This window comes from Balaenoptera physalus, assembly GCF_965194825.1.
Source record: "Balaenoptera physalus genome assembly, chromosome: 8".
NCBI lineage: Eukaryota > Metazoa > Chordata > Mammalia > Artiodactyla > Balaenopteridae > Balaenoptera > Balaenoptera physalus.
Window position 1 is genome coordinate 93788653 of NC_138887.1, and position 13412 is coordinate 93802064.

Sequence of the window (13412 nt, forward strand, 5' to 3'; positions counted from 1 at the left end):
CCATTATGCATTAAAGTGAAAAGGAACTGAGTTACCCTCCATGCGTGTCAAGTTCTACATTGGTGTTCAGAAGTATTTTTCTGCTTAATCTTCATGATAGGCCTCAAAAGTTAAGTTTTATTATCTATAATTTCTAAACAGAGAAGTTAAGTAATTTGCCAAATGAAACAAAGGCAATGAGTAACTTATTGGGCTAGAATTTGAATCTAGCTGTGTTTAACTTCTAATCCTACATCTTTCCACTATCTCAAGAAGCCTGTGGAGAGTCGGGGAGAGCAGACCATAAAACCTTCTTAAAGATGCAGGCTTTATATTATTGCTTCTTTAGACGTGTTGTAGGGTTAAACATATACGTTTAGATTTGTAAGCGTTCAGTTTCCCTCAGGCAAATTTTAAAGGTTCTGTTTAGGTCACTTGTCTCATCTCTACAGGATGGCATGCCAGTTTGGCATCAGTTGATCACTCATGGCTTTCCATTCTCTGGATGCACCTGTCATGTCTGGGTTAGGAAGGGGTTAACTTTCTTATACGAATTGCTAAGTAGTCCCCTTCTTTTTATTTTCCAATTGACAGCTCAGGTCGTTGCTGTTGTTTTCAGGTATACAGGCTACATAGATTCTTTAACAAGCATCTTTCTGCTCAACTAAGACAAACAGATGAACAGCAGATATCTTCAGTTCTGTGATCCCAAGCTTACACGGTGCATTAGCTACAACTTCATTAACTACTAATTTGGGATTCCCTAAGCCTCTACACCAGTAAACAAGTAAACAAACCAAAAATACCTTTCCATCTCTACAGAAAATCCTGTGCATTATAAGGTTTGTTTTTCGGCTTCTCTGGTGACTTTCTATATACTCTGTTTTTTAGTTCATGTCTTTTCTTTGAGGTATTCTATTTCAAAATTGTAAGGTTGACACATCATGCCTAAGATCTCTAGGGCCTGAAAGTTGATTCAATTTAAGACGATACACCACAATCAACTTACTTTACAAACCAAGAAGAGTCCAACCAGATCTTGAAAAGGTAATTTTCAGGTAGACATTGGGCTTCTCTCCTTAGTCAACATAGATGAAGCTTCACTGTTTCCAAACACTCTTATTATTGTTGTTGTTATTATTATTATTACTCAGTAATCTAGATTTAATTTTGAAAGGCATTTCAACAGAAACTCTCCACATTACATCCCATATCCATCAAAATGCAGGCGTAGACCTGAGTAGCATATCTCCTATAAATACTAAAAAGGTGCGTGGGGGCTGGATTTGAGGATATTTATGTGATCTGATGCTCTGTTGGGTCAGTTCATTTTGATCCTTCACCTTTCTAAAGCATCCAGACCTGAGGTGTGGATTTAACTTCTCGCCATTCACGCCATCTAGTGGTTATAAATGTTAAATGCTTGGTTTTAAGAAAGATTTCTAATGACTTGGGGGCGGGGTACTCGAAAAACAAAACCGTTGACAGCGACAATTTCCTAGTCTCCCACATTACTTACCCCTCACAGGGACCCCTTTACTTTAATCATTTTAGGTGTGCGCATGGATGCGCAGAGAAAATGAACGGGAAGGCACACTCACGGAGACGCACGCCCCTCGACGCTGACATTTAGAAAAGGGTTCTAAATCCTTCCTGTCATTTGCAAAGGACAGGAATAGGAGTTGTGGCAAGACCCCGACCAAGGAGGCTGTCTGACTTTTCAGCAAGTGGGACAGATGACATATTAACTCTTGCAACGTTAACATCTGGTTCGAACAAACCAAAAGACCGAGAAAGAGGAAAAAGCGCTTAAAAATTCCGCCGCGGGGCTTTGCAGGTCTTGCTACCCAAGAGCCCTCAGAAGACAGCCAATTCTTGCGCTTTCCGCTCTGCTCACCCTCCTACCCAGCTTCTCTCTCTCTTTTTTTCCTTCCCTCCCGCCCCCCCCCCCACCCCCTCACGCTCGCCTTGAACCGGGACCCAGAGAGGCAGAAGGGAGGCAGAAGCAAGGCATCGGTCCCCTTCCTCCTCTCCTCCACCAAACCACCTCAGCCAAGCGCGTGAAGCTTCCCTTTGTTCAACGAGGCTCGCACTCCTCCCCAGCAGATCCACCTGGATGCTCTCCCTCGCTGACATTTTGCGCCGGGGCTGGTGCGTGGCTGGGGTGGAGCGAGAGGAGCCCGAGGGGGCGGGGGCGGAGAAAGGTCAAGTCGAGGGAAAGGCAGGAGACGCCTTGCATAACCTGCGTGGCGGGGCGTGCGCGCGGTTATTTATTTATTTTCTCCTTATTTATTGATCGCACGAGCAAGAGCGGAGCGGGGAGCCCGGGGAGATGCAGGACCACCCACTGGCGGGGAAGCAGCGAGCAGCCCTCCCGCGCCCCCGCGCTGCCGAGCGCCTCTTGCCTCCGCGCTCCGGCGTTTGCCCGCGCCGGCCCGGGCCCCGCCGCGCCGCCGCCCGCCCGGCCGCCCCGCAGCCCCGCCGCCCCGCCGCGCCGCACCGCGCCGCTCCGGCCCCGGCAACCGCCGCGGCGCAGTAAGTTGGCAGGGGCTAGTCCCCTCCGTTCTCGACTCCCCCGCACCTTTTGAACTTGTTGCTGCTGCTCGGCTCGCCTGCGCCTGGCTTTTGGAAGGTGAAAAGGAGGAGGGAGGCACGGAGGAATGGGGGAAGGGGAAGAAGAGCTCGCTTGAGCTTTATTTATGCTTCCTCGGCGCATCGGATTCGGCTGCTCGCGAGCTGCTTCCTCAGCTTTTCCCGTTCCGGGTGCACCGCGAGGAGAAAGTCTCCGCAACTCAGCCCCGGCGCGCACTTCGCCAGGTATGTACCGCGGCCGAGGCGCGTTCTGCGCGGAAGCAGATGTTGCTGCCGCGGCTGCAGTGGCGGCGGCCAGCTCCCGGGCTCTGTAACTGTCACACTGCACCTGAGGTGAACTTGACAAGAGAGTGAAGGGGAAATTGGGCATATGCTTTTGGCAGACACGGCGGGTGCTTGTAGACGTGGTGGGGAGGATCTATATTAATGCCCTCTAGCCGCGTCCAACGCACAGCACCTCCGTCTCTACAAATACGTCCCGAGGAGTAGAGGTGGCGACCGGACTCCCAAAGAGACGTGGGGCAGCGGCTGTGACCGCACCTCGGAAGCTACAACAACAGGTCTCCTTCTTGAGATTCCTTTGGCGGGAAGGGCCACTTGGAAAGGGAAGGTTTGAAAGAGCTGAAAGGGAAGGTGGAAGGGTTCCCTGATTCTTCAAAAGAATACCACCGAGTGTCTGTCCTTCGTTTCCTCTATCCTACACGACACATACTCCAGACTGTGTTAAGGGAGAAATCAAAGACACCTGTTTGAAGAAATTGCGGCCTCTAAAGTCACCTGTATACTTATTTGTGCCAGGGCTAGCCTGGTCCGACTGCAGGAAGAGGTTTGGTTAGGTTTTGTGGGGTGTGATTGTTAGGACATTGTATTTTCCCCCCCGTTACTCCAAATACCTTGTCTTTGAGGGAAACTTGCCCTTCTGAGAACTGTGACTTCACCAGGAGCCCTACCTTGGAATAAGGCTGATACCTCTGGACCACGTTTCTCAGTAGTATTGTTTGACGGGGGGAAGTGGGTGATTGTGGCTACTCTGAGTGACCCATTGTAGAGACTCCATTGCCCTTCTGGCCTGCACTTGAAGGAACCATGGCGGCGGGGGTAGCAGCGTGGCTGCCCTTTGCAAGGGCAGCGGCCATTGGCTGGATGCCTGTGGCCTCGGGGCCCATGCCAGCTCCCCCGAGGCAGGAGAGGAAAAGGACTCAGGATGCTCTAATTGTGCTGAATGTGAGTGGCACTCGTTTCCAGACATGGCAGGACACCCTGGAACGGTACCCAGACACTCTGCTGGGCAGTTCGGAGAGGGACTTTTTCTACCATCCAGAGACTCAGCAGTATTTTTTTGACCGTGACCCAGATATCTTCCGCCACATCCTGAATTTCTACCGCACTGGGAAACTCCACTACCCCCGCCATGAGTGCATCTCCGCTTATGATGAAGAATTAGCCTTCTTTGGCCTCATCCCAGAAATTATTGGCGACTGCTGTTACGAGGAGTACAAGGATCGCCGGCGAGAGAACGCGGAGCGTCTTCAGGACGATGCTGATACCGACAACAACGGCGAGAGCGCGCTGCCCACTATGACGGCTCGGCAGAGGGTCTGGCGGGCTTTTGAGAACCCCCACACCAGCACAATGGCCCTGGTGTTCTACTATGTTACCGGGTTCTTCATTGCCGTCTCAGTCATCGCTAATGTGGTAGAAACAGTGCCATGTGGGTCTAGCCCAGGTCACATTAAAGAACTGCCCTGTGGGGAGCGGTACGCCGTGGCCTTCTTTTGCTTGGATACAGCCTGCGTCATGATCTTCACCGTTGAGTACTTGCTTCGCCTGGCAGCAGCTCCTAGTCGTTACCGTTTTGTGCGTAGCGTCATGAGTATCATCGACGTGGTGGCCATCCTGCCTTATTACATTGGGCTGGTGATGACAGACAATGAGGATGTCAGTGGAGCCTTTGTCACACTCCGCGTCTTCCGGGTCTTCCGGATCTTTAAGTTTTCCCGCCACTCTCAAGGCCTGCGCATCCTGGGGTACACACTGAAGAGTTGTGCCTCTGAATTGGGCTTCTTGCTCTTCTCGCTCACCATGGCTATCATCATCTTCGCTACGGTTATGTTCTACGCAGAGAAGGGGTCTTCCGCCAGCAAGTTCACCAGCATCCCTGCTGCCTTCTGGTACACCATCGTCACCATGACAACACTAGGGTAGGTGCCATCAAGGGAAGTGGGGTGGAGGTGGAATATGTATGTGGTGGTTGTGCACCCCTTAAAGTTATATACTTATTCAGAGCAAATAATCTTTCTCTTTCTTAAATGGGTTCAGGAAAATATTATCTAAATGGTTTTGAAGAACTCTTTTGATCTATGAAATGAGTATGATATAGTGATTGAAGTATTTAGGGAGTTGCTGGCCAGTGTTAAGTATTGATGCCTGAAAGTTATACAGAAAGAAATTTAGGAATTCCTGAATATAAAGATCATCAATATTATATGTATGAATACATAAAAATATAATGACAATGAAAAAGACAAAATTTGTGTCCAAGTAAAGGTATGAAAATACACGCTGTATATTGAAATGCCTAGAAAGTGCTTCAGTGTATTGAACTGAAAAGTTTCCATGTATATTTGAAGTATTATTTTCATATGAATACTTCTGGCATGCATTTTCCCTCTAAGAACCATAATTCTCATTTTACAGCATTTTAAGACATAGATTATAGATATTATCAAAGGATTTTGTAATATGTATGCACATATTCATATATATGCATTTTCATTATGGCTGATAAGTTATGCAGTGTTTTAGAATATCAGGGCTGAAACTGATCAACTCTACAAAATGCAGCGGAATGATATTTGCAACATATTTGTTTCTACGTTCATAGTTTCAAATAAAGAAGCAAATGACTCTTATCCACACGTTTTTTTAAGAAACTACAGATCCCATCAGGCAATGGGCCCATATTCATTAAATACACATAGAGGGCAGAGCAGTATCTGATGAGATTGATGGTCACCAAGGGCTGGTTGCATTAGAGAATTTTGGGCCCTAATTTCCTTTTAGAATTCTTTTCTTCATTATTTTATTTGGTGGTAATGGTGTTTTGCCACCAAAGGGACAAAATTTAAGCTAGAATTAAGATTTTTAGATGATTGAAGAAAGATATGACATTATTAATCATGTAAAAACTGCAGAAAAGTAGCAGCATTTATATATTAGAGTATATAGTAAAATAAAATTGTAAGAGCCTTTTACTTTTATGAGTTCTTAGATGAGCCAAGTAGTGATGTTACTGCCCTTTCTTCAGCTTTATGCTGCTTTTCTTGCATAGTTAATCAGTTCAATAGGATTTGGTAATGGCTGTAAGAAAAAAAGTTATTCCCAAGGCTGCTTTTAAAATTTTGTGTTTCAGCCTAATTTAATTGCCTTCTTTAAATGACAACGTGGTTAAAGTCAACTTAATTTTATTAGACATATTGTGTTGAACAGAATTCTCATGTTGTCCTATGGCTAACTAATGGAATATTTTATATGTGAAGAATTTGGGGCTAAGTCAAGAAATTATGTTAAAGTAAAATATAATGCCTTATGATTTTGATTTAGTCTCACATATTTTTGAAGGCCTACTGGTGGATTTTCAAAAATGAATCAGTGAAAATTCTATAACCTACTGCTTATATTTCCCTTTTATCCTGTTGGTAATTTTGTGACACATTTTGAAGAAGATGCAGAATACCTTAGCAGTGCAGGTGCTTAGTTGTAACCAAGAGGTTTGTGTCTTGTTGTCTTTATGTCATTTGAGGTCTTTATTAAGGACAGTTGGATAGTGTAAATCACTATCAGGACTTCAAATTAGAAGTACCTATGAATAAAAAGAGGACTCTATGTTAAGAGGAAATGAAAGAAGAAGTATTAAAAGGAAATATATTTTAAAAAATTAGGTGCCTGTGACAGTGTTTTTCATGAAGTATCAGTAAGTCATTTTAATACTATATACCCTCTATCTGATTGAATTTAAGTATTATTATAATGAATGTTGATGAGATGCTAATTTCATCTGGCTAGAAATTTCTATTCTAGACTTGAGAAGTTAGTATTATTTTAAAACTTGTTTTCTGAAATGACTTTAAAATTTTTATTTTATTTTGAAATTTATTTTTGTTTTCAGGAAAAGATGAGGAATTGTTAACCACTGATGACAGTTTTTATTATATAAATAAAATGCTTAGAAGCATCTACTTTTTGAAATGAATTAAGAAACTAAATCACGATACCTGAGTAAAATCTATGAAATGGTTTTAGTTCACGTGTTCTGAATGTTAGTATGTAAGAAAAATTAAATACACACACTTTCTCAGAACTTGGAAGCAAAATGGGAGTTACTTCTAAGACTTAAGTTCCACTATAGATGAAAATTTTAATTTTCAGGAAATTAAGGTAATTAATGATCCTGGTAATTTAGCAGTCATGCTTTAAAGATGTAGAAATGTTGTTGCAATCAAGATACAACCCATTTATTGGAGAATATATATGAACATTTAACAAAACATATGCTTTATAATATAGCAAAGTTTTCTCAAAAAATGTCTTCTGTTTCTCATCAAAATTATTTTAAATGTATTATACTTTTCTGAAAAAATAGATTTTTTAAAAAAATCCTGCCTTTTTGGTGTCTTAACTTTGGTTGCATTGTGACTCAACAGCTTTATTTAAGAATAGAAAGTATTAACAAAAGCCATTGCTTGAATTTATTTTTTACACTGTAGTCTTATACGATGAAGTGTAAGATACAAACTTTTTGGAAAATACTCAGTAGTTGAAGCTAAAATCAATCCGTGTCTGATAGATAACCAGGAATTTCCCATTACAGTCAATGAACATTTTTTATGTGGCTGTTATTTTCAATGGAGCTAATATTCATCAATTAATGATAATAGAAGTGAAAATGCAATCGTAGACAGTGGTTTTTGAAAGTTCCAGCTCATACAAACATTATCTACGTGAAAAGAAAGAGCCAAGAATTTTGTAGTTCAGGACTGGCAGAATTACCTGCTACGTCTCAGGTCATTTTAGACAATATTCAGTTGGTTTTTCGGTCTGAAGAAGTGAGTGGGTCTACTGTGTATTCATCTAATCATTTCTGTGCTCCCTGAAATAGCAAATATATCATTATTCCATATTTTAACCATGCTCATTACATAAGTAATTATTTGATTTGCTAGTAAAGTGAATGCTTTAAAATATAATTTGAAGCCTACCCATTTCCTATTAATTAAAGTATGAAACATCAAGAGCACAATTTTAAAAATCAATGAAAGAATGTCAGAAAGGTTTTTTTAAAACAATGTTTAAATTGGGTGGCCCTGTATATTTCTTCCTCCATTCAGTCCTTTCTTTCTGAGCATACTTGTTGACCTGCACTGGGCCCTGATGAAACTTCCCCGCCCCCCCTCCTCTTTTCTGCAATGTAACCTCTAGTTACTACCTTAAACTGCCTTGGGAGAATAAGAACCTGGAACTCCTCTTTTGTCTTAATGACCTGTGGGCAGTAACATCCTGTTGTTATTTTTCATTTAGGTGGTAGTACTTAAATGGTGTCAAATTTAGGAAATTTCCAAATGTTCACCCGTAATCAAAAACGATTTTACAAACATATATTTAGCTTCAGTTTACCATTGAACCTTAGGCTCATGACTTGTGAATTAGAAGAGGTACCAGGTGGCACATTAAATATTTGGGGAGCTATTATTTTAGGCAATACCTGCATTCTTGGTTTCCCTGCAAACCTGGGAAAACAAAAATTTCATTTATAGTGTACATTCATCAGAAACAAATATGGTAGAATTACAACTATGCTCCTAGAAAACTTAGTGTAGTTGTCTATTTATAAGACTATCAAAACTAAATCTATAATATTTTAATTTTAATATAATTCGTAAATTGCTATTTTAAGAAACAAAAAAGCAAAATACTTTTATTGTAATTTTCCTAACAATGTATGAGGAAAATTCCTCTTTTTAGAATGGCATAATTGTAGGGGGATTATATATTTATATAAAATATGTCATATGTATGTCATATATGTTCTATTTCTTATAACATACAAATATGCTATATATCCCATACAACATATACATATATTAACTGTGTTGTATATGTTATATATTTTATATAGTGCATGTTATAAAGTATATATTATTAAAAAGAAGAAGAAACTTTGAAATATCTTCCTTCTATTCGTCACTATTCTGACTACATAGCTTTAGGAAATGTTGGGAGTGTATCTTGTGGAATCATTTACGTAGAGACTTCTGGTTTACCCAGCAATACTGAAAGTGGGTGGAATTATAGTTTCTCCTGTGCCAGCATCTATGCATGAATATTGCTAACGTGTTAATCAAATACATCTTCACAAGGTGCCGGGCTGGGGGGCGGCGGGGGGACCAAAATTTATCTTTTGGGTGAAGAGCCATACTATGAGTAACATCCATTTTTATTTTGACATGCTATACCACATTTTTTACAAAGTTCTTTATAGAGCGTGTTAATTGATGAGAGCTGAAAATGAACTTTTAAAGAGATGTAGAAAATGTGATATGTATTCCTCTTTTAGCATTACAGGGAACCAAATCTTAAGCGTCTTCATTTTGTTTTAGTCACCATTTGAATTAGAGATAATATTTGACGTGACGTATGTATTTTTTGAAAGTGTGTATTCACCCAGCTTTCTATGTCTTTTTCTATAAGCATTTGCTTGGTTGAAAGACAGAGGTATGTCAGGAAGAGATGAGATGTGTTCTCTTGGCACGGCATCCTAGAAAAGGGACCGGTTTCTAATTTTCAGTGGGTCTGTTAGGATTTTTTTTTTCTTTTCAGGATTTCCCTTTAGAGTACAGATAGACTTGGTCTTATATATATTTTATTTGTATAATTACTTCATTTAATTCTGATATCATGTATTTTATATTTGTCTAAACTTTCCTCCCAATTATACTCATCTTTGAAAATGAGTTAATGAAGTTCAAATTTCTTATTCCCTAATTTCTGAATTCCTGGTGGAAGGAAACTTAGCTGTTGTCTATTTAAAATCCATCATTTTACACATACACGATTGTTTTTGGCCTGCTCATAGTTACACAATTAAATATCAGTAGTACTTTTTGAAATTTCAATTTTTTACTCTTTTTCCCCTGAAGACCTTAAAACATTATCTAGAAATGTGCAGTAATAATTAGCTGGGGGTTACTGCGGGCGTTCAGGGTTAAGAAAGGAATAAATATGTTCTTTATTCTATTATTTTAATGCATTTCTCTCCTAGTTCTACTCTCTGTGACTCACTCTTTCCACATCCCTCAGTATCACTGCTAGCTCTGCATTTATTCATACAGTACTGGAGTTTATCATGAGGTGCCCAGTTGATATAACGCAATCCTGTGTTTCTCATCTGGTGAACTCTTAGGCCATTTGGGGGAAAACTACTTAATGGTGAAATTTTACCTGGCCTGATGGAGAAGAAAATAAATCAGTTATTTTGTCTGAATTATCTATAAAGGAGTTGGCCTGTAGATTGTTAAAAACTGTACAATTTAACTTCTCTTTCATGGAAAGAAGGGGAAAGGTGAAAAGAACTTTCCCTGAAAAGGAGGTATGATTCTTCCTGCAGAGCTGTAAGAATGATTTCACTCTTTTTTTTCCCTACTCTCCATATGTCTTATATTGTTTTCCGAGCCTGAGTATATATATAGAAATAGGCATTGTTCTCCCACTAACTTCAGCAGCTAGATTTGACGGTGTGGGATATGATCTGGTATTGAAAAGAAACCCAGGGTGAAACACCGTCTCTACATTTCTGTGTACATTTGCATATCTCCTTGCATTAGTAGATTCCATTGGATTTTTTTGCCCTTTAGTTTTCTGCTTTGAAAGCCAGCCTTTACACTGACCTTGTCCATGAAGCCTTCTCAACCTCCCAAGCCTACATCTTCTATAGTTGGAATTACACTTGACATTAGTAAGTGCTATTTTTTATATAATTTACGGTTTTACTTCTTGCCTGCCTAACTACATTGAAAGGCTTTTGAGGTTTGGGTCTATACCTTTTGGAGACTTATTACCTGGTTACTGTGTTGCCGATCATGCTGTGAGATGATACACGCACACCATGGAGAGCTCCTTAGCCCTGGACCAGTGCCGTCTCAACATTAGCAAGAATCGACTCATCTAATCACGTGCTTTGCTCAATGTTAACAAATTTCAAGTTTTTTTTTTTTATTTGAACACTTTGTCTTTGAATGTACTACAATCCATCCTTTTTATTTTTCTCTTTTAACTAGGGAGCGCTGTAACTCATTCTTCTCTGCAAAGGTTAGAATTAATGGCTGTCGATGGCTATTTCCTTAATCAGTTTGCTTTCTGGTGAAGGCTGGGTAAATTGCAGGTACCTCTGGGAAGCATATGGAGATATGTTATAATGTAAGTGAATCTGCACAGAAATATACTGCCTTCTCTTTCAAGTTCAGTCCCCTATCTAAATATGAGTAGCCCAAGCGACACATGGGTCAAAAAGATACCTGGGTGACAGTCACTAGAAAGGTGTTCTCTTTCTTACCCAGTAAACACAAATTGGCACTTTTTTCCTTTATTCAGGTGCACTCATTTATGCATAGAATGGGATTGTTTAAAAATAGAGAACTATTGTCTGTAAATGACACATGAGATAAATGTATTCTCTGTTCAGGAAGAAGTTTTCATTCTAAGCGATTAAAAGGCAGTTTTACAAAATGTAAATATACATGTAGATACATATCCTGGCATGGTGCAATCCACTTTGCATTGGAAGTTTTGACAAGTCTGTTATGTAAAGAAGATCATAATCATAAAAAGTGTGCAGAGAATAGGGAGTGAGTTATCAGAAGTTAATAATGAGAAAAAAATAATGTAAGAGTAGGAAGACAGTTGAAATAATGTCAAATAGAATGGGAAGGTTTTGTTCTAAAAGTAAAAGGTCTTGTCTTTTTTGCTTTTATGTGGGCCTGATTATTCCATCTTCCTCACTTTCCTCACTTTTAAGAATACCAGTAATAGTGCTTTGGGAAACCCAAAGTCTTACCAGTAACTTATGCTCTCAGGAAATCAAAATGTGACTCATCGCGTTCAATTCCATTTAACAGACTTTTGTTGATCACTTACTACCTGTCACTGACCACGGCAGTAAGCATAACTGCCAACTTCCAGACCTTAAGAACTGTGTATTCTAGTAGGAGAGGCAGAAAGTGAACACAGATATATTATTCCAGGCAGTGATGGGTGCTATTAATAAAATAAGTCAGGGTAAGAAAAAATGTGCTATTTTGTATAGGGGACAGACCAAGCCTTTCCTAGGGGAATATTTGAGCTGATGGCTTTCTGAAGGGATGAAGGGAGTCCTGTGAATATCTGGATGAAGAGTTTAGAAGAAGAGAGAAAAGAAGTACCAAGACCGCAAGGTGTATTCTCCCTAAGGCCACTGTAATTGAAGTAAAGCAGGGGAGGGGCTTAGGAGCAAATACTCTCTGAAAGGTTGTTGGGATGAGATGATGTAGGACATTGCGGACCACAGAAAAGATCTTTGGTTTCATTTGAGACATAATAGGGAGACACTAGAGAGTTGCGAGCATGGTAGGGATGGGATATAGTTTCTGTATTACAAGATTCATTTGTAGAGTTTAGAAAATTCTGGGTGATGTTTCTTAGTGTGGATGGAAGACCATCAGAATTAGGACCACCTGGGACACTTACAAAAATGTAGATCCTTAGCAGTCACCTAAAACAATTGAAATAATGTCTGGAGGAGGGAACCATGAAAACTGCACTTTCACTTCTCTCATAGAATTTTAAGAACCAGTGATTCTTAAAATTTCCAGTGATCTGGGAGAATGTATGTTGAGGATAGCTCTAGTATTCTAATCTGGGAATATTTTTGACCTTGAGCTGGTAATATTTTGAAAGGAGGTTAAAATACACTGTTTAAAACAATGACTCTTGGATCCATGGGTGAATTGAAGTGCATTTCTAATATGCAAGTGGGTTTAATTTCTATATAATTTTGTAATTTGTCTGTAAATAAGGGAACACTGAAAAATGACACTTTGGTACTTGTATGTTTATTGTACTGGCCTCCTATGGCAAGTACTCGACATCCCTTATGCATTATATACATATTCCACCTTTCTTTCTTAAGAGAAAACTAACTTTTCATTGGTCTGAAGAGCTTTATTCCATTTCCTTGCTAACAAATAGTTGGCATATATTCGTAAGTATGCAAAGTTCATCTTATAGTCTCATGTGAATTATTATTTTCACCTTTTGTCCTTAATTATTTGTCATTCCTTCTGGCTGGGATTTGGGCTGTGGAATTTGCATTAAGAGAGACCTGTGAGGGGACAATAAAAACTAGAGCTGGAGATGAAAAAAAACCAAAACCAAAACCAAAACAACGATACAGACGAAGTAGCAAAAGTGCTAGTTTTTAATATTACCTAATGAATATATATGTAGGAAGATAGATAGAAACTCAATAATCTTCAGTGTAGGTGATAAACGGAATCTATTTTGCAAAAGCCCTATCCTATCTTGTGCCAAGGAACAAGGTGTTGTGGATAATGGATATTAGTAATACTGTTCTGCAGAGCAACTAGAATAAAGATGATAAAACTGCTTCCTTTTGGGAGTTTGGGATTGTCAGCTTTTAAACTTACTGATTTCCTAAACTGTCAGGCATAGGTGGGCTGAGCTTTCCTCAGTGGGGGCAGAAGCTAACTGGCCAACTGATCATAATGAACATAAGGAATATGGGGTCTTAG

At 40.0% G+C, this 13412-nt stretch overlaps 2 protein-coding genes across 2 annotated transcripts in view; one reads left to right on the top strand and one right to left on the bottom strand.

The window, feature by feature from the left end:
• Positions 1-2245: 2245 nt before the first annotated feature.
• LOC309665706 (uncharacterized protein) lies at positions 2246-3482 on the bottom strand (the record flags this gene model as incomplete). Its single annotated transcript, XM_082472415.1, has 2 exons — positions 3112-3482; positions 2246-3036 (listed from the first exon to the last, which is right to left on the bottom strand). Exon 2 carries the CDS (start codon positions 2939-2941, stop codon positions 2246-2248), a length of 696 nt encoding a protein of 231 aa, XP_082328541.1. The 5' UTR covers positions 2942-3036; positions 3112-3482.
• A 157-nt stretch (positions 3483-3639) lies between these two features.
• KCND2 (potassium voltage-gated channel subfamily D member 2) overlaps positions 3640-13412 on the top strand; it is a 475988-nt gene continuing 466215 nt past the window's right edge. The window contains exon 1 of the mRNA XM_082472338.1: positions 3640-4772. Coding sequence (XP_082328464.1) covers positions 3658-4772 — 1115 coding nt within the window. The 5' untranslated portion in view covers positions 3640-3657. The remainder of the gene's footprint in view (positions 4773-13412) is intronic.